The 22,461-nt window shown below is 37.3% G+C and overlaps 1 protein-coding gene across 1 annotated transcript in view; it reads left to right on the forward strand.

The window, feature by feature from the left end:
- Positions 1 to 22,461, forward strand: part of slc2a9 (solute carrier family 2 (facilitated glucose transporter), member 9) — a 92,442-nt gene that overhangs the window by 19,796 nt on the left and 50,185 nt on the right. The window contains exons 4-6 of the mRNA XM_015401976.1: positions 7,952 to 8,112; positions 12,237 to 12,361; positions 16,044 to 16,189. Coding sequence (XP_015257462.1) covers positions 7,952 to 8,112; positions 12,237 to 12,361; positions 16,044 to 16,189 — 432 coding nt within the window. The remainder of the gene's footprint in view (positions 1 to 7,951; positions 8,113 to 12,236; positions 12,362 to 16,043; positions 16,190 to 22,461) is intronic.

Below are 22,461 nucleotides of genomic sequence, written 5' to 3' on the forward strand. Positions count from 1 at the left end.
TTTTCCTGAATTTTTGGGGGTGCAAGAGCCAGCACTGGCCAAGAGCAGAGAGGTATAGGCAGCAGTAGGGCCAGTGGCCGTGGCCGTCAGCTTGCCAACCTGTCATGGGAGGACTCCAAAAGGGTTGAAGATTTTCATAAACAGAGGAAGGCAATTAAAGAGGTATGTGAACATACATAACCTACCATAACCTATCATCCCTAATTTGTCATTTCTGTTTTACAGTATGTCTAACACTAACTTAAAAACTCTTTTAGTATAAGCACTACTATTATTATTGTAACATTTCTGATCCAGGGTGTCAGGCAGAAAGTGTGAGACGTGATCTTTTCTTTTTGTTATTGTAATGCTCTTTTCTACATTGCAAGGCAGAGAGTGAATACACTCAAAACTGGAATGTAGTGTCTAATAAATTTTATTAGAAAATGTTTGTAAACATGAATTTAGTTTGACTGTTAGATGCCTTATTTGAGAGTTGTATGTGTCAAAGTGCTAATAAGTATATTCTCTAAGTGTGTTTTTCCTTTTTTTTACAGATTAGGAGACTGACATTAGAGGAGTGCAAACAGCTTCTACTATGATGCCTCACTCGAGAACCTAGTGTTATCTTTGACCTCATGAGTCTCACTCCTGAACCCCTCCACCAGGACCTCCTCATCCAAAGGCACCTACTGGGTGTGTCTGTGGAAAGTGCAGAAATATGCTAACATTACTGAAACAGAAATGTTGTCAACAACAACCACAAAATTCACTGTTGCCACACATGGAGCTATACATCTTGCAGGAAGGTGTGCTCAGACTTTCCAGGCGAACCTGAAATGACCTTAGGGCAGAGGTGGACATCCAGGAGAGGGGAGAAAGTAACAGACAGTTCTGCATATAGAAATTTTGTTGTCTGGCAATATGGTGTTCTGGGACCATGAAATCGCATAGTTATAGCTTCATGCTGCGTTTGGGATATTAGAGATTGTTTCCTGGATACTAATGGCTTTTACGTAGGCTTTATTCTGGCCAGAGTGTAAACCTATAGTGTAATCCAAATAAATCTTCTTCATTGCACTTTATTCAAAGATTCCTCTGGAGCTGGACTTGTACACTAAATAATTTGGACAATGTATATGTATTTCACGCTACATTTTTGTACCATGTATGGTTTTATTAATAAAAGTATAATATAAATGCAACACTTTTGGTTTTCCTCCCATTTTTTATGAGATGAAGTTAAAGCTCTAAAACTTTTTCCACAACACAATATAACAATTTCCCTCAAGTATTGTTCACAAACAAGTCTAAATCCATGATGGTGAGCAACTTCTCCTTTGCTGAGATAAACCATTCCACCTCACAGGTGTGCCATATCAGATACTGATTCGACACCATGATTAGTGCACAGGTGTGCCTCAGACTGCCAACAATAAAAGGCCAATCTGAAAAGTCATGTGCTGCCTTCTTGTGATTGGCAACGAGGAAGGAGACATGTGATTTGTAGTAAATAATTCCCTGTTAAAAAGTACACTTTTACATCCAGTCACATGTTGTGTATTTAAAAAAAATAAAAATTCAAAGTCAAGTAGTTTGTAAATAAAATTGTATTGTCATAAATGCAAGATATACAAGAATTGTGTGTGGTTTTACTAATCCTCAGTGTGCATTTTTCACTGAGACTCTTACCCCAACTCCCATATCACCTGGTTTTGCTCCTCCCCACTCACGTACGCTCAATGGAAAATCTGCACAGGTGTGTTCATTAACGACAACCATTCCACATTCTCCATTATTCCTGCAAATGTCACAATCAGCAGATGTGCTCACTGTCTTTTGCCTTCAAAACCCAAAGCAACTCCAATTTTCTGTTATGCTCAGGTCTGCTTGGTCTCATTTGATATAAGTTAAAACGATTAATTTCCTTTCTGGATTAATCAAGAATTCTCAAATAGAAATGAACTATTTAAGATGGTTACCTCCTCTAGTATATGCTGTTTTTATCTGCTGAATAGGATGTTGTATTTTCAACCTATATGGGCTCTGATCAATGGAGTCTAAAACTAACTCTTTTTTTAATTGAAGAGTGATGTTCACCTAATTATATCTTATCTGTTTAAGTTAATTACAGTACATATTTTCATGCAAACAGAGATTGTCAAGTTGAACTCGGAAATAAAGAGGGCTGTGGTAATTTTATTATTTCAGGGAGGAAAACCTGTTCACTCTGCATAGTGTGATTATTAAAGGTTTGATCTCCAGAATTACTGCTGTGACATTATACAATGTACTCAGGGTTTGTATCAGACTCTATGCAATCCTATAACTAAAACCAAATTTCTGTTTCTACTTCTAACAGATCAAATACTTCAATAGTCAACCCTTCTGTGCTTTCATTCTGTCCTCTGAGGCTTTTTTTTATTAATTACTCAAAATTCCCATCAGCACATGAAAGAGATGAGAGTTGAGCGAGACCAACTGAATACTTGAACTTGACAACAAGAAAATCAAAGTTGGACAAAGTAAAAAAAAAATAGTTGGAGACTTGATCTCAAATATTAAAAATGATCTATGTTGTTCCTTTTTTGCTGCTCCAAATGTAAATGACAAATAATTACAATAACAATAGCATCTGTCAAGAAAACAAAGCAGTGCTTGGATGAGTGCTTGCTTAGTTAAAATATTTGGGCTGAGTTTCCTCAGTATAAGAAATACTTTTTACAATGTGGCCGTTTCACAGTCTTTGGTAATAGTTGACTGAATTTTAGATAATGCAGAAAGAGCAGATGAGCTCATGGTAAAGAGATCATTTACGGTAGCATGAAAATGACAGGGGAAGCAACAACTAAAAAAAGGGAACCTAAACTCACTTACTAATCTATTTTGCAAACCGACTGCTTCAAGAGAGGAACAGAGGTGCTTCTGTTACTACAGGTTAATTGTAAGGAATATATGCTACTCTGTAACAACATAGTCTCTAATACAAGGAAGTGGCAGCTACATTGGTATTGCTCTCCATACATCATGTTGCAGCACAGACACCTCTAGTGTGGATGGACCCTGGATGTCTAATGTAGAGTGCCCTGTCAATCTATACTAAATTCTCATTTGGGAGTTACTTTTTTATTGATTCTGTTGTTTGTTTGTTTGAAGCAACTTCTTTTTTGATTGAACGATAAAGACACAAATGTCCTACCCATTATATGGTCCAATCAAAAAACAATGTTACTTCAATTAAAAAAGTTGCTTTAAGCAAAAAAAAAAAAATGGACTTCTATCAAATAAAACATTTTCAGTCAAAGAAAAGCAGTGTTCAAATGTATTTTTTTTAGTCTCAAATATATTATTTGCATTCAAATACTTTTTTCTTTGATTGAGAAGTTTTTTGTTCATTGAAGTGAAGATATTTTTGAATTGAAAATATATATTTTTAAATAAAGCAACCTTTTTTTGATTGAATGATAAAGAAACAAACCTACCTTCATAAGAAACTGATATACTGAATATTGGCTGAGCTAACAAAATATTAACAATCACCCTTGGCCACGCTGCATTTCGTAACAGGAGGAAGCAAACTCCTCAAGCCAGACAACTCAAAAAGAGAAACACAATTAACAGATGATGTCACGGTCAGTGACCTCTAGGAGCTCTCTTCATGCAACTGGGATTATCCACCACCTCAGGGGATAGGCAGTACCTGTTCTCCAGCAAGATCATTCCTCATTATAAATTCAAACCCCTGAACAAGAAAAGAGTCTCTCACAGCAAACTTGAAAAATCCAGAGGCCAACTTGGACTTTAGTTGAACAAGATGCAAAGGTGTATATAGGCCATTCCAATTTCTTGTACTGTAACGGATAGATATTTGAAAACCACACAGTGCTGTTTTGTTCCCACACCGTTCAAGGATTCAAGGAATTCTTAATAGTCATACCAGTTTACATTTTAATGCTTGCAATATGAAATTTGAAATCAGGTCCCAGTTCACTATGTCATGATGGGTTTCAGGTGCCTAGCCCACATGCAGAACACGCTCTGAGACGGGAGGAAAGTTTAACAAGTTTATTGAAGGCTCAAGCACGAAGAAAGTACAGATGACTGGATGTGGTCTGGGGACTGGTTCACTGGAGTCTTGGAGTGCACAGATAAGGTTTTGGGAGAGTCTCTGTTGGATCTGGAGAAGGGTTCATCAGCAGAGTCCGTTTGCTGCTTCAGCGTCTCACGTCCACTAAGAACAGACCTTAGCTTTGGGATTTCCCAGCTCTTGTCCAGAGCTGCTTGGAGGTTCTCTGAGAATCTACAGGTTTGGCTCTGAGGGTCGGCTCGGCAGGTTAGCTCGTCCTGAGCTTTCTCTGAGGAGACACAGGTTTCCAACTGGAGCAACACTCTGGCAAGGAAGGGAAGCTCAGCAGCTGCTTATAAAGCTGATCTCCTGATGACTGATGGATCACAGGTGTGGTCCTCAGCTCAGCGCCAGGAGACCAAGGGGCACCCTCTGCTGGAGGAAGTTGGACAGACCTCCAGATCCCAACACACTAAGCTTCATATTCAAATAAAGAGAAATCGATTAAGCTGAATTTAGTGCAGCTCACGTTCAGCAGTCTAACACTTAGCGATGGAAACAGTTTCTGATCCTGGGGGTTTAGCTCTGGATGCTACCCTAGGGGAGAGGCTGGAAAAGTGTGTTGGATGGGTGGAGTCCTCCATGATGCGGAGCACCCTCCCCCCGCATCTTGATGCGTAGAGGTCCGAGGTGGAGGGAGGGTGGTATTGTCATACCAAAATATACAGGTGTTTTAAGAGCCAGATAAAAAGCTCATGTAGATCGTTCTTTCTAGATTGTAACACTTGCTTTTATGTGGAACTTATTTTGCTTTTACCTTGTCTTGAGATTTTGTACAAATTCAAAAATGAGCAAAACTAAACATTTGTTTTCAAACATATTTCTCATTCTCAACTTTAGTATTATTTAAGTTCTATTTGTCCAACTTAATTCACTTTCAATGTTTGTGCTTCTTTTGTACAGTTTTGTGATTTTTTTTGTATGAAAGAGGCTGTATATATCGCACTTGCTTGCTTAATTCAAACAGACTGAGTCCCCCCTTTGAAGCGGCTTCTGTTCTTCTGTGGTTGCAGCTAATTCTCTATTTTGTTAACGTGTCAAGCAATTCCTCATTGTTTATGCTCCTTTATAGTCTCTGCCCACAAGAAACATGAGCAGATCATTAATGTATTGCTTATTTCTGTCAGCCACTGCAGGGGGTCTATCGCTGCTTCCTCTGTCTTTCCAAAATTCATGAAAAATGAATGAGGCCCTCTTTTTAGAGGATGTTCTCCCACCGTACCAGGTTCTATGATCACAGAGGAGTTTGTCTGTTCTCATCAGCATCTTAGCTGCAAAGGACTAGCACACAAAAGGCAGCAGAATTTATTACAATGAAAACTCCCCCCCCATCCCCCAATAAGCACACACCAAATAGGGCAGCTTTACAAAGGACCCTAATCGTTGTCTTTAGTACCAATCCACTAAAACAACAATATCCTCTTCAAACAGCATGTCAAAGCACAGCATGCTTACATAAAACAACATCCACTTGTCTCCACGCACAGCAGGTCCCTCTCCAGCAGCTATTTTATGTTCTCAGTGAATGATGGAATTATATATGAAGAGTCAGAAATGCAGTAAATGCAAGGAAACATGCTGTTAATATATCTAAATATGTGATTTGTTACCATCCTCCTGGCCTGAACTGCTTCTATAATTGGGTCTTTTCGTGACTTGCTGTGTGCAGTGACGTTCTCTGGAAAAGATCCATCTTGAGATGGATGTTCGTGTCAGTAGGAGAAATATGAGTAAACTTGTTTCGTTTATGAATAATTTTTGAATCTCTCTTGAACAACCTGAGTTCCTCAGGGAAGAAGTGATGGGGGATCAGCCACCTAAAAATGAATGTCTGAAATAACACAAAGCTGAAGCTACAGAGATGCCATTTTGTGAAAGTTTGGGTTCGTTATATTTCTAGTTCATTTCTTTCAATTCATTTGGAGCTAAAACGAAATCAACTTTCAACCAGTTTTTTACTTCATTGCCTTGAATTTTGTGACTTTGATGCCTTTAAAAGCTGTTCTGCATCCTGTAGAAAATCATTTGTAAAGCCAAATTTTGCAAGTTTGGATGTTCTATTTTGTCCCTGATACTGATCCGAGTCATTTTAGATTGAAATAATAGGTTATTTTTTCTGAAGTGGGATAATCAAAAGAGTAGTGTCATACAATAGAAAGAACAGAATAGAATAGAATAGAACAGAGATTTGTGTGGGACTGGTAGAAAGAAGAACACAGTAGACACCAGACTTACTGTACATAAATATCAAAATATAAAACTATAAGCTGTAAAGCAAATGATGAAAAAAGAAATTAGCAAGGATAAAGCAGTGTTAAGTTATTGATAAGTTATTGATAAATAAATAAAAAGAAAAACAGCAGCAGAACACAGTTGCGCTAATTAGTGTTGTGGCAATGCTATTTTTTGGCCCCGATACCTGGCTGTGCAATATTTACCATACGGATAACATACTGATACCATCTGTCTTGTCAAGCTGCTGCCTACCTTTGTGAAGCAGGAAAAAGACTAACCTGCCTACCTGGAATTGGTGACAATAGTTGCATAAACTTTTGGCTCTCAACATCGTATCGGTGCCCTGTTTGTTGGTACTCGCAGATACCACCATTTTAGTGCTGTATCAGGGACCTGCATGATACTGTTATTGGTATCGGTGCATCACTAGTGCTAAGCATTATTGTTGAAAAGACCACTCCCAAATGAACAGTACAAAGTTTTTTAAAATTACTTTACAACAATCTTTCTTGTAAATTACTTTAGCAGTTCTTTTAAATAGATCCAATTACTATTATTCTTTATTTCAGATGATTAGACCATGGCAATCAACAGCAAATATTAACACAATTCATAATTTAAAATCAGGTGGAAGTCATATTTAGCTTTTTTTTTTAACACTGTTTCTGCTGTAAAACAAAATAATATTTTGCTCTTTGTACAATGACAATGTTTCCTATAGATGGCTTATTTGATTCTTAAGTCAGTAAAAAAACAAAAAACAAACATAGAATATGCAGTTTGTTTATTATATTTTTTAAAGTAAAAACTACTTGTAATTTGTTATTCTTATTCTTATTTTTTTATTTATTTTTTTAATAAAAATCAGGATTCTAACTTAGAATAACATAGTTTAAGTTTTAGTAAACGCAAAAGTAAAACTTTAATAGTTAAGGTTAAGCCCTAAATTGTTTTATGGAAGTTACTTTTATTACAGCATGGATGTAGAAGGCGGAAACTTCAGTCTGTATGAACCTGTCCTTTGTTTTTACCAGATAATTTTAGCAGTTATTTATTCTACATGCTGGCACAGTTTGTAGCACTGTTGCCTTAAAGCAAGATGGTTCGATTTCCGGCCTGGGGTCTTTCTCTGTGGAGTTTGCATGTTCTCCCTGTGCCTGTGTGGGTTCTCTCCGGGTACCCCGGCTTCTTCACACAGTCAAAAAACATGACTGTTTTGTTAATTGGCTTCTCTAAATTGTCTGTAGGTGTGAGTGTGTGTCACCTGTCCAAGGTGTCACCACCTTACGCCCATAGTCCGCTGAAGATAGGCACCGGCCTCACTGTGACACTGATGAAATAAGTGGGAGAACATGGATGGATGGAGTTATATATTCTGTTATTTATTCTTCTTTTTTGCACAAATTATTTGAATATGGCTTAAAAATGGCTAGAAAAAAAACATATATGCAGTTCACTTACAGCAATAATCATAACAGCTAACAGTGCTATCAGTGCTGCTGTTTTTTGTTGTTGTCATTTTTTATTTTTTTTGATTTTCTGGAATATCAGTTTTAGATTTGATCAAACATCTAAAAAAGGCTACATCTGCGATCCTCTTGTGTTTTTCAGTACATTAAAGCTTTCTACAATAAGACCTGGATGGAAAGATATGGGGAACCTATTCTTCCAGAGACATCCACTCTTCTGTGGTCCATCACTGTGTCCATATTTGCCATCGGAGGCCTTCTTGGAACTTTATCAGTCTCTTCGATTATCAAAGTAGCAGGACGGTGAGTTGAATTAAATCCTACTGAAAAGGTAAGTGCAGTGAATTTCTGATTAGAGTTAATAAATCAGGGCATTATTTTGGTATTACTTTTTGATATGAAAAACAAAATGCATCCTTGGGGCTTTCAGTGGAATTAAGATAAGTTGAAGTAACACGCTGTTTCTTAAATGGGACTTGATTAATTAAGCATCAGTAAGTGGGGGGAACCTCTGTTAAATTTGAATGGTTGCCAACCATCCATGCTTGTTTAAACATTTCACACTCAGTCAACAAGGAAGGATATCAACAGCTGTCTTGGGAAATTATAAATAGCTGCTAATCAGTTTTATAAAAACTGTGAACCAATTTCCCAACAATTTCCCTTTTCCCAACAAGAGTTAAAACAATCATTTACTTAGTGAACAATTTTTGCAAGAGTGGACTTCCTGGAAAGTTCACCCCAGTGTCAGACTGTAGATTGATAGGAGAAGTAATGAAAGACAAGTCGGTGGAATGATTAATTGTATAACAGATGAGAACCCAGAGTGGATCAGAGGATTGCAGAGTAATTGCTGCATATTGCTTTTTTCAGACTTGCTTCAGATTTCAGTGCAAGAGTATTTTTTTCCCTCTCAGTATAAAGTATTTTTTTCTATTAGTATCTTCTCATGTAATTCGAGACTTAACTCAGAGCTGATCATACATACCTCATGTGACACAAGTGCCAACAAACTTCATTTTTTTCTTCCTGACATTATACAAGACAAGTAGTGCATAGCTGGGATGTTTTAGATAGCATATATCATTTTAAAGGTTTTCCTGATTAAAATATAAAAGGATTGGCCTGTTTGTCTATTCATGTACACTTTTTATAACTGCCTTTTACTGCTATTGTAGTCATCTGTGTTTTAGGGTCTATCTTTACCTGCCTTGGACAAATAGAGTGTCACAGACCGTAATTTCTATTTGAGTCTGTACTTCAATGATTCATTTGCAGACACCACTATTATATAACCAACTGGCAACATTACGCTGTCGCAAAATTGAATAGACCTCTATGCAGGAGCAAAGGAGAATTGGTTGAGTAACTTGTAAAGACAAAGCCCTTTTCCCGCTTCTAGATTAAATCCTATTAGAGAACTGATACATATGTTTGATCAGGTAAGCCTTATATCTGATTAGCTAACAACTTTTAGGTTGTTTAACTCTGGTGTTTAAGGGGGGCTCAGACTGCCATAACGAGGTGCTCTTGGTCACATAACTTTCAAAACTATTCAGTGTCACTTTATTGAAAAATCTCCCCCACACTCTCAAACTGCGTTTTATTGGCTCTCACGCTGCTTAAGAATAGCATTGCCCCATCATGATGGTGCCAACGTTTTGCTTTATGATCAGAACGGTGTGTTCATGGTGACGTGCAGTAGTGGTTTTCCATCATACCTAGTGTATTCAATTCTGCTCTCCATGGCTTGTGCAAAACTTTAAGGAAAACTGGTAGTCCTTTTAGATTTGCTATACTGTACCTACATGCTACATGTCCAACTGTCCGCGCTTTTATACTGACACAGTTCAGATTACGCTTTTTTTCCCTTTGTCTGGCCTTTTAGAATTTTTTAATTCCAAATCTGATAAGATGATTCCTTGTCTTTTTGCCCGTGCCCTCTAAGGATTCTTTGTATATACTTTACAGTCATTGGTTCTCATGCTGCACTTTTAAAAACGTGGACTCATAATATACAAGTTGCAAAATAAAAATGGCATATCTCATGCTTTCTGCTCCAGTAGTGAGTTCATTCCCCTAATTTTCCTTGAACAGATAGTTGGACAGACAGCTTGTCCTATTAGGCACCGGTTGCCAAGAAGTTGTTATACCCACTCTAGTGTTCTCCCTGTTGTCTAAAGCCCAAAAGCACAGTTATGTGAAAATGATTTTTGGTGACTTATTACCCCTCTAGCAATGTACTACTTAAGTTAAAACAGGGGAAGAGAAAAATTGAGTTACTTTTGATCTAACAGGAGGGCTATGACAACTTTTCCTGCACACTGAGATCAAGTCTCACAGCTAGTGTAATGAGTTTCTCAGGGTTTGGACAAGTGAGGTAGCTTCACATCATTTGTGTGTAGGGCTGTGAGCCCTCAACCCACCAGGGGCTGACTAAGGCTAGACATCACCTACTGTGCTTTGAAAATAATTTCAATTCAAAAGAATCCATTAACCACTAATTACCAGGACATCAGTGTCAGAGCAGGGGAAGAATTCTGACACTCATTCTTTCTATTTGTGGCCATTACAACACCCTAAGCTTCACCTTGAATCTTTCTCTAGATTTCTCTTGTGTGTCGATTGAGAGCTTTAATTTTTTTTTTTTTATATATGCTCTGTTAGACATCTTTTGCCCAGCTGGTTATCCTGAATAGGCTGACTTTCAGATGTCAGGGTGAATAATAGCAAAGGAAGACACATGCAGAGATCAAAGACAGCAATTCTACAAAAAAGTGACCAAGGAGTTCATTAAAAGTTTTCAAGTAAAGCTAAGGTTAATGTTTTTTTTTAATACTCTTTTTCATAATAAAGACAGGATATGTAGACAGCATTGCACTTTATTTTTTTTTTCTAACTATGATTTCATGTTAGTGAGGTTTAAGATGGTTTGCTTTTCTCTTGCAACAGTTAAAATGAGCAACTGCTCCTTTGAACCCTGACATTGGGGGATTTTAGGTCAGAACATTTTTCTCTTTAGTCTAAATAGCTTAGTTTCATCATAAAGTGTGTGTATCAAATATTATATATTCGAGAATGGTAATGTATATAAAAAATTTTTGAAAGTAGGTTTACCTGGATGCAAATAAGTTCATACATATACATGAAGCTTGTTTCATTTTGTTGACATTCAGAGGCATTTTTAAAGGGCATTTTGAAGAAAACCAATTTCCCAAGTTTTTTGTAATTGAATATTTTATGAAACAGGTTATGAATCATATATGAAAAATCCTCTTGGTTAAATCTTGAATCCATATATTTTCAATATGATGGAGTTTTGTGCATCCATGTGGTAGCAAACTAGAGATTGAGCCTGAACTAATAGATACCCCTATAAGATTTATAGAGCGATGAATCAGATTAAAAGAGTAATCTTTTGTTTTATTATCAGCATTTTTATTTTTTTAAATCCTGCATATGGTTTGAAGCATACAAAGTGCTGTAAAACACCAAGGAATGAGAAAATATTTACTGTCAAATCTTTTGTATAAAAAAAATGTTCTACTGTTTTTGCTATTGTGTTTAATTTATTTGATTTGATTCACCGTTGTTTAAAAATAGGACCTTTCTCAGTAGTGTGAAAAATAATAACTTTGTTTCCATGTTTGCTTACATAAAAAGGATAATAATATGGTTTGCTTCAGTGGATTTATTTCAAGTTTACTCAGAAAGATATTACACCTCAAAGCGCTTAAAGGAGTCACCTGCTTTGATATATTTAAAGTCTCTTGGGATTTCCAAAGGGACATTTCATGTTGTTTTTGGTGTGTGAAAGGTAAAAATACGAGAGTCAGGCTATGTTTGTCCTGGAGCACAGGGGAAGTGAAATTAGCTTTGAAAAGCCTCCCTGGAGGTTTAACAGTTTGTTGGCCCTTTCAGTGTGGAGCTAGCTCTATATTTTAGGTGAAAGCTCTTAGATAGAGGTCCCATGCCTGAGGTAGTGCCAAAAATTTTTCCCTGGGTTGAAGGGGCAGGGTTGTGCTCAGCAAGATATCCTGCAGTGTTTTGGGCAAACGAAAAAGGTGAAATATAGTAGATGTTTGTCTGTACTTAAAACTTATATAACTGCATTTGAGTGTTTTCACCTAAGGGGCTTTATTTTGTGGTTATACATCCTTTCCATCCACTTTGTCCTTTTAAAGCCAGAAAAAATGCTGTCTTTCTATTTTCTTAGTACAAAGTGTCTGAAGTCTCCACACTTCTGTATGTTTTACTTCTGAGTGCCTTGTGGAAATGTTCTGACAAAAGTGAGATGTGCTTGCTGTGCACTTTTTAATCTTAATTAAAGCTTCAGCAAATGTCTTGCTATCATGTCTATACCTACAGTAATGTTCTCTTTTATTTCTCTTATAGTGTCATGTCTTTATTGTTTTTCTGTCTTACAGAAAGGGAACCTTGCTGCTGAATAACTGCTTTTCACTGATAGCTGCTTTATTACTTTCACTGGGCGAGATATCAAAATCTTTCGAGATGCTCATCATTGGCCGGATCATTATGGGGGTAAACTCAGGTCAGTGTGCAACTGAATGACACATTTTTTCATTCAACTAAGAGCCTGATCTTCACAACGGTTCCATGTCTTAAACCAGACGTGCGTACAGTACATGCAGAGCAGACCTTCAAAGAAGGCGCAAACTGATATCCAATAGCAGAGAGTGTGGAAACCTTTTTCTGCATGCGTGTCTTCATCAATATGCAGATCATATTCTTATGACCAAAACGCACAAACTAATGGGTAGAGGATATGCAAATGTAAACATTTACCACAGGCAAAGCAATTATTTCAAATTGGAAACTGAACTGCATCAGCAATTGTTGCGTCTTTTTTAGTACTTCTAAAAGTCAGGTGCAAAAAAACTGATTTGCATAAATATCTGCTGTCATTGTTGCCACCAAGCAGTCATTGGTACAATACCAGGGTTTGGAGAGAGATTCTGTGTGCATGTAAACATATTTGGACCTTCGTAAATATCAATACTAAAGGAACATTAAAAAGGAAAGTTATGCAGCAAGACGGAAGATCTTAATACAATCAAACCAAATCACAAAAAATGATTGGACTTAATCTTTTTTCGGACTTAATTGTTGCATGGTTATTAAAAAAAGAAAGAATATTAAAAGAGTCTTTCAAGAGACGTGGGGTGGGGCATTGAAAGGCCGCATCGTAGCAGGAATCTTTGTTCTCCCTTGATTTAATAAAACATAACCGCAATGCATAGCTGTTTTCATTTCTTCTTTTTTGTATGTAGCACTTTGAGGCTACGACTCTATGAGTAAATACACTGCCTGGCCCGAAAAAAAAGTCGCCACCTGAATTTAACTAAGCAAAGAGGTACGCAGTAATTATCCTATTGGTAATTATCCTATTGGATAATTACTGCAAGTGGTGCAATGACTTGCTTCTCATTTCCTAAACAACCATGTCGAAAGACGCATCCCGTGGTCGAGGGAAATGATGTTAGTCTGTTTGAGAAGGGTCTAATCATTGGCATTGCATCAAGCAGAGAAAACATCTAAAGAGATTGCAGAAACTACTAAAATTGGGTTAGGAACTGGCCAACGTATGGGGACACATCATCTTCAAGGAAGAAATGTGGCTGGAAAAAAATCCTGAATGATCGTAATCAGCGATCGTAATCGGCGATCACTTAAACGTGTGGTGATCAAATCGAAGAAAAACAACAGTAGAACTCAGGGCTATGTTTAATACTAAAAGTAAGAGCATTTCCACACGCACAATGCGAAGAGAACTCCAGGGATTGGGACTGAACAGCTGTGTAGCTGTAAGAAAACCACTAATCAGTGAGGCTAACCGGAAAAAAAGGCTTCAATTAGCTAGGGAGCATAAAGATTGGACTGTGGAGCAATGGAAGAAGGTCATGTGGTCTGATGAGTCCAGATTTACCCTGTTCCAGAGTGATGGGCGAATCAGGGTAAGAAGAGAGGCAGGTGAAGTGATGTACCCACCAAGCCTAGTGCCTGCTGTTCAAGCCTGTAGGGGCGGTGCTATGATCTGGGGTTGCTGCAGTTGGTCAGGTCTAGGTTCAGCAACAGTATGTGCTCAAAGAATGAGGTCAACTGACTACCTGAATATATTGAATGACCAGGTTATTCCATCAATGGACTTTTTCTTTTCCAAGATGACAATGCCAAGGTTCATCGGGCTCAAATTGTGAAAGACTGGTTCAGGGAGCATGACACATCATTTTCACACATGGATTGGCCATCACAGAGTCCAGACCTCAACCCCATGAGAATCTTTGGAATGTGCTAGAGAGGGCTTTGCGCAGCGGTCAGACTCTACCATCATCAATGCAAGATCTTGGTGAAATATTAATGCAACACTGGATGGAAATAAATCTTTTGACATTGAAGAAGCTTATCGAAACAATGCCACAGCAAATGTGTGCCGTAATCAAAGCTACAGCGGTCCAACAAAGTATTAGAGTGATTGACCTTTTTTTTTTGGTCGTGACTTTTTTTTTTGGCCAGGCAGTGTATTATTTATCATTACCATTACTATACTGTTAATTTGTTATCATTATGATCTGCATCTCTGTGGCTTTCAGCCTCATCTCTTGGTAACGACCACTCTCAAAAGACCTGTTGAACAGGCAGTTTGCACCTTTTAATGGGCGGAACCAAATTAGTTTGTATCACGTAACTTTCACAGCAATCTTTGTAGATCACCTGCAACACGCCCCCCTATTGCACATACTAAAACAAAATTGTAGGTGCAATTTAACCCATCCTATTAGGAATCAATGAAGATCTGGTCCTTTCGGTACAACTCCAACAATTTTGTTAAAAAAAAGGTGCAAAAAATAAAAACCATTAGACACAACCCAAGATGTGAGCCTGAGTCACCCAGCAGCTGAACAACTTAAAGCAACCAAGAGACTGAACACTTCTAAAGAGAAATTATTTTAACATTTACCGGTACTAAATGTTTCAACCTAAAATAGGTTCCAGGTTCATACTCTGGTCATTTCTAATACTAAGGCTGCTTTTTTTTAAATGCATAACTTGTGTAATAAATAACATTAAAAAAATCAAGTTATAATACATGAAGTAAAAACGTATTTGAAGCAGCTTTATTTAGAGTCAAAAGAAAAAAAATTGGCAGATGTGGAAAATATTTTACCTATCAAATATGAATTCAGCAGAGATCAGACAGCAGCGTTGCTCTAATTGCCTTCTGTTCGGAGAGCTTCCTCCAAACCCCAGAGGAAGATCGTAACAACAGACCTCAATCAGAGATGACTTCAGCGCACTCTTGGCAGCAACCACTCCTTACATATTCAAACCAACAGTGAGATAGAAACTTTACTCAGATCCTTTAATTGAGGGAAAAGTTTTAAACAAAAAAATAAAAAAGCAAAAACTGCATTTTCTGTATTCAAGTTGGCAGTCAGGAAGGACTTGTAACTAAAACTGAAGAAAACTAAACCAAAGAGTTGATTTAGTTTTGTTTATTGCCCCAATAAAAGCTCTCTAAGTATCGATTTTCTCAGGGTCACTGATTTTTCCATGTTTCAGCTGATAAATATTATTAGCGCAATGTACATTTTAAGACATCTTTGTCTCTCTGGAAAAAAAAATCCTCTGAAATCAGCCAAAAATAAAATCAGAGATCAAACAGTACAAAATTATGAAATGACCCTCCGACCAATCGGTCAGATGGTATCAGACAATGTGGACCCAGACAAAAAAAAAAGAAAAAAAAAGAAAAAAAAAAACAGGATAAAGGGACTCAGATCAAACAGCATTCACCCTATTTGGCTAACAACCAAACTGATTAGGACTAAACTGAATAAGATCACATGCTCAAACAAAAGAGACCAAGATGCATCCCATCAACACACCTTAGATAAAACATCTGATCCTTTTTTGCCCTAATGCCCTTTGGCTCGAGACCAAACAGATATAAACCAATCAAGCCTAGAAAAAAATGACACCATGCAAAACACCATCAGACCAAAAGACCCCAGTAGAAACTAATTCAGACAACAGCAAACAGATTTGGAGAAATCAACCTGGGTAAAAAAATGCCAACAATTGAACTCAGAGAGAAATACCTAACTGCTGATGCATAATAGCTTTAGATTCCACCAATTTTATAATCACCATTATGTTGTTACCACTTCTATCTACTAAAATGTACAGTGATTGTATTTGACACTTTTTTCCAGGTATATCTCTGAGTGCCCTTCCCATGTACCTGGGAGAAATATCCCCAAAACACATCAGAGGTTCCATTGGCCAGTTCAACTCCATCCTAATCTGCTTGGGAGTTTTCACAGGACAGGTGCTGGGCCTACCCGAGCTCCTGGGTCAGGTCAGTGTGCAGATATATGTCTCCATATGTAATCAGTAGGTTTCAGAATTCTGCAGTGATTATTTGCTGCTTTATTCAGTTGAAAAATTAAAGAAAAGCCTGAGAACTCACGCAACCTTGAAGTAGCACAATAGCAAGTATGGTAGTAACTTGTCCTGTTTCACTGATAGCTCAAGTAGCTGATGTATTCTCCAGAACCATGTGAACAGAAACCTTTTTATATGGTCTGTGTTAGTAACATGCTAAGTATGCAGAGTGGGCAGTGTTAACATTTAAACAACAGATCAGCTGGATTACGGCTGGAAAGCAACATATTTAATCTTGTCAATACACAAACTAGAACATGGGACTTTGTTGAATGTGCTTAATAATCGGTATGCCTGTCTGTGCATTAATTAGCATGCGGCTGCTGGTGTTTATTCTCTCACTCCATTATATTAAGCTCTTCAAAAATGAATAATCAAATAACCTTAATTGGTCTGACAGACATAGGGTTTTTTCCCCGCAATGATGACCCCTTGCACAGGTGAAAGATTTTTATTTCCTTTATTTTTTATTTCCTGCTGGCATAACAGAAACTCAATAAGAAAAGAAATCTTGGAAAAACCTTCTCATCATCGACACCTCCACTCTACAGTTTGTGAGACATGGAGGGGAGTGTCATTTTAACTATTTCTGCTGCATTCTTGAATGCCTGGGAGAGAAACTGAAGGAGTTTAAGTATTTTGAATGTTTTAAGTAGACCATAATACTGATATAATGGATTCTGAAAAAGTGATGAATTATGAAATATAGATCAATATTTGGACTAGGGACTTTTCAATAAAAATTCCACACTGCTACTCATCTGGGTATATGCCAAATCCTTTAGATCCTCCAGTTTTAAGATATATTGCATGATACATGGCTGAGCAGTAAATACCTGTCACCTTGGGCCCTAAAACAAAAAATACTGCCAACATCTCTGTTCCCTAAAAAGTAATGTAATAGAATGAAAACATTTACCATAACATCTCAGTATAGTCTAACATAGCTCCCATTTAACTCTAACAAATAGAAAATATAATAAATTCTTACAAGTTACGTTTAGATCATTAGTTGATGGATAGCTGCAAGGTGGACTGAATCTGGACTTGAAGCAGGTCTCTGCTGGACATCACACATCTTTAGAATCTTATGCCCCATGTTGCACAAAAGCTATTTAGTGGCAAAAGTGAAAATGATTTTTACATTAACTGTCATATGTATCTGCCCTGCAAAGATCAGCTATGTGTCCAGCAGATATTTGATCATAACACACTACTCTGAGCAAAGGATGCTGTCATGCAATTAGATACAGTGGAAGTTTTAATACTTGACCAAATAAGCTTTGGTCTGTCAGATGTTGCCCTGTGAATATTTGTCAAATAGGGCAGTGGGATTTGGACAGTAGGTTGAGTAAACAGAGTAGTGGCATTCTCAAACTGTAAACTCTGCAGACTTCTGATGACTTTTGTGACAACTTCGCTTTAGTTATAAAAGCCTTTATTTAGAGAAACGATTTAACTACCACTGACAATCATATCCCAGTTGATAAATCTTTAACTTAGCTGGTGAAATTTTAATAAAAATATTCTGAGCAACATTTATATGATTAAAGAAAAATATTGAACTATGTATCATATTGAAAAAAATACTTATAAAATTGTCTAATAACCATAACTAATAAAATAATGAAATTATATTAAAGTTCATTGTGGTTGTTTGTGTTTGAGAACCAAAAGGTCTGTAGTTGTTCTGGGTGCTTCTGCTTGGCTTGTTAACTCAGCAGGCTGAGGGTTGTAGCTGGTGGAAGGAGAAAACCACTTCACTCAGTGATCATAGAGTCCTTCTCTATGGATCTTTGGTCAGATTCTTTCCTGCAGCAGAAAGAACTATTGCAGACAGCTTGTCTTTGTGACTGCTGGGCTGAATTTCCCTATAATATCTCGGAGATGCATCTGGTGATACTCCTTCTCTGAACATGTAATGAAAAGGGGTCATCTTCAATAAGTTCAAATGGAGTGCTTTATCAGTCTGCCATTTTGAGTCCCTACATATTTTATTCGCCATTATTTCTTGGCTAATGACAGCATAGCAGAAAAGATATACAGGAATTTGTGATAAGACATTTTGGGAAGGGGAATGCTTGACTAAGAAATCTCAAACAGTTTGCCTAACTCTTTTTGGGCCTTAACTTAGTGATTCACTGAAGATGCTCACTGTAGTGGTCAGTCTACAATACAGTAAAAGATGGTGATGATCTTGGGCTGCGGTGCTGTTAGATCATATTGGTTTGGATAGCTAAGTTCCCTAATTAAAGGTAAATGGACTGAATACCTATGGGGCTTCTCTAGTCATTCAGACCACTCATAGCAATTTACACCTAATTACATATCCCAGTCTGACAAAACATCAAATAAAGGTCAAGGAAATCCCCATATGAAAAAAAATGCATTTTCTATTTATCCAGTTTATTCTCCTCTGAAAAAGAAATAGGTTTGATCTTATAAGACTATTTAAGTAATGAAGACAAAATCAAAAGACATCTCTGAGGGAAAAATACTGTTTTACATCATTATGAATTTATGAGGCCACTAGTTGTATTATCAGAATTTGGGTAACGACACTAAATAGAGCTTAAGGCCTGAGATTGGTCTTGGATGTCAAGGATAAGTGTTTTTAATCTGAACACCAAACATAATGTGAGTCACTGTGATGCTGAGCCAGTGATCTATTCAACTGTTTGCATTACAATGGCTTTGCTTTCTTCCCTCATATTCTATAATGAACAAAGGTGGGAAAGGTAGAGCAGTCATAAAATGTTTAGTGTAAGAAAGGTTTTCCAACAATGCCAGAGAAGTAGACATTATGTATTTCCACTCTCCTCACACATGTAAGTGTTTTTATTATCAGGATTAATTATTAATCAGCAGAAGAAAGTCATTAAAAATGCACCTCAAATCAGACATGACCATAAACTGTATAACACAGTTCAGTTTATCTGATATTGTCAGGCTGGCTGGAGGTTTTTGAGGACCCAAATGCAGAGATGAGGAGGCAGAGATGAGTTTGCAAATTTAATGAGTTTCTACAGGCAACTGAGGCCAAAAAAAATAAATAAATAAAAATAAAAATTTACGAAATGTTAAAGATCTGTGTCTGCACCTTGAAGCTTTCTCTCTATGGTTATTTTTCCTGAAAAAAGATCACTCGGGACAAACTCTTTCAATAACGCTTCATAATGTATATGTATTAAACAACCATGAGATATGACAACATATTTTGATAGAAATTGTAATCTTACTCAGATGAGAGAAGTTGCTTAGAGTTACAGAAGGCAGCACTTACCAGCTGGGGTCACTTCACGGGAAGTGGCCCTTACAAACAGGTAGAGAAGCATTTTATACTTCAGTATGCCACATCATCACATCATTACATCATACACGTTTGCAGATGAGGAGACATGCATGACTCCAGCCTTATCAAATTATGACACTTTGTTCTCAGCTGAAGGACACCACTCTCATTCCATTCCCAAATATTTGTCACGTACAGAATGAAGATTATAACTGTGTATCCGGACAGAGGAGCTGTATTAATTAGATAATCTACTGGGGGAAACATTAGTTCTGACCTGCAACAGGCAGCTAATATTTAGGTGTATTAAACTTCAAACATCATCAATGATAATTATCCTAACAGGGAACAGAAGGGAAAACAAACACGAGGAGCCAGGAAACGACAGAGCAACCAAACTACAACCACAAGAAACCAGCACTGAGTTACTGCAGAGGTGGTGTATATATGGGGAACAGAACATAGGATGGGCTAATGACCTGAGGTGTGAGTGGAATTAACAAGAATAAAGCCAAGGGGAAAGGAACAACAGAGAGTAGCTCAAAAAATCAACAGCTAGAAACAACTACAAAGACACAAAAACTACAAAGAAAATTACCCAAAACAGAGGAAAGAACCCTGACAGATATACTGCTCAGCATTTAACTTTATTGTTTTAGCAGACAACAGCAGCAGCACTATAATGTGTTTAAATACTATGCATGGTGCTGTATCAGTTATTTGATAATGATACGGAAAACCCTGTGAGGTTATTTTAATCTGATGCAGAACTTGCAGAACACTATGTTGGATGAAGTATATGATACAAAATGCTGATGAAGGTTCTCAGTCATCCAGGTCATAGTCATTCCTTAAAAATTAAAAAAAATATCCACTGGACTTGGTTTTCAAGATTTGAAGACGTTTCGCCACCTCTCCAGGAAGCTTTCACATTTGAATTGAGAAAGCTTCCTGGAGAGGTGGCGAAACGTCTTCAAATCTTGAAAACCAAGTCCAGTGGATATTTTTTTTGTATATGATACAAAGGATTTATAATCAGATCGTTCTGTTTTAAAAGTGCTTTGTACAAAAAAAGCAGAGTTTTTAATGTAAAAAATGTATGTCTGATATTTATTTGATTACTTTTGATTTAAATTGAACTTTGGGTTTTGAAAATTGTTAATGAGAATCATGAGCAGCATATGTAGGAATGACATTTATATATAAATTACTTTGCTGCTGACATCAACTTTTGACAAAGGCATCATGTGTAATAAGGTTCTTTATGAGGCCACCCATCAGCCTTCATTGTCCATGCTCTCCTGTCAGCCTGCTTCCCTCCTCATCTTCCTTGAGACATTAATGTAAGAGTTGGCCACAAAGGTTTAAATGCCAAGGTCTTTCTAACTGATGAGGTCTCACTGCTCCGTTCTGAATTTTTCAACTCCACGGCCTCACAGCAGATCGTTGCAGTTTGACTTGACATTCAAGCCTGAGTTGCCCCTGCAGAGAAAGAGAGAAAGGGAAATTTCATCTCTGCTCTCACTTAATTATTTTTCTTCACTTTCCCTGTCTGGCTGCCCACACTGCCCATCAGCCATCTCTATGAGAAAAAAAAAAAGAAAAGAAAACTTTTACCCTTCACAGTTCGTGTCTAAGTCTATCTGTCTGTCCTATTTCTTTTAGATAACACCAGGAATTCTCAGTCACACCTTGTTAACCCAGAGGAAGTGTTACCCACTCTGTCACTTCACACCTTATTGGCCGTTGTAACAAAACATTGGGTACGGGTGGTGTTGATTTAGCCTGCCACTGAAAGATTGTCATGACAGGGATCCATCATAGCTCAATTATTTGTGTGCTGCATTCTTAGTTTATCTTTTCAGGTTGGAAACAGACATACGCCTAAGGCATACAAGCTTTGAAAGTCAATCTGTCATGTCATGTGAACATAGGGCTAATAATATCAACAGCTTTCCCTTTGGCATATTATGTAGTCTTTAGATCACCAATTCATTTTGGCACTGAAATAAAAAAACAAAACAAATTGTGTTATATGTGCTCTGAAAATAATTAACTGTATTTATAGCCTGCAATCATATCTGTTTACATTTCTCGATGTTTATTTTTATATCAGGATTATAATTTTGAAAAAATTAAAGAGTTTGGAATGCTTCCAATTCTCCTGATACTTAATATAAAGTTAAACTAAAAAGATAACTGAATGACAGATATACTAAATAGGGATGGTTATACTAAAGTACTGAGGAAAGTTACGGTGCTTAAAATCAAACCTTTGGAACAGTTTTGACTGTACCATAGCCTTGAATCTGGAGCAGATCCTACAGACAAGTCCATACCCTGGAAAATGACTGCAATCTGACTAATTCCCTGTTTCAGCATGGTTTCTGGCCCTGGAGCAGTTTGCTTGAAGTGTAGATGCATATTGGGCAAAGGTACAGTACCAACAGCAGCAGGATGAGATTAATGTAAGAGCTGCACATTTAGGTAGGGTAATAAAAGACTTGCAGGTGTGGATCTGAATTTAAACATGAAAGTAAAAGCAACAACCATTTAAGACAGACTACACCCTGCTTTTTTTCTTTTTGATGAGTGCAAAATTGGAACTGTACTGGTCCCAGACAATCTGTTTTAACTTCTTGATGCTGTGTGGCCTAGTTTAAAAATCCTTGTGTGAAAGCAAACCAGGACAAATAAAAAAGTGAATTGTCTGTCTTTCACTGATATCTTGTGTGGGGTTTTGAATTGTAATTCTACTTGCTTGGTTGTCTCCAAGGTGGCACCACACACAGTAGGATATCGACCCAAGACAATCCAGCAGCATTTAGGATTAATCCATCCATCCATCCATCCATCCATCCATCCATCCATCCATCCATCCATCCATCCATCCA

This window comes from Cyprinodon variegatus, unplaced genomic scaffold, assembly GCF_000732505.1.
Source record: "Cyprinodon variegatus isolate N-32 unplaced genomic scaffold, C_variegatus-1.0 Scaffold1280, whole genome shotgun sequence".
Classification (NCBI taxonomy): Eukaryota; Metazoa; Chordata; class Actinopteri; order Cyprinodontiformes; family Cyprinodontidae; genus Cyprinodon; species Cyprinodon variegatus.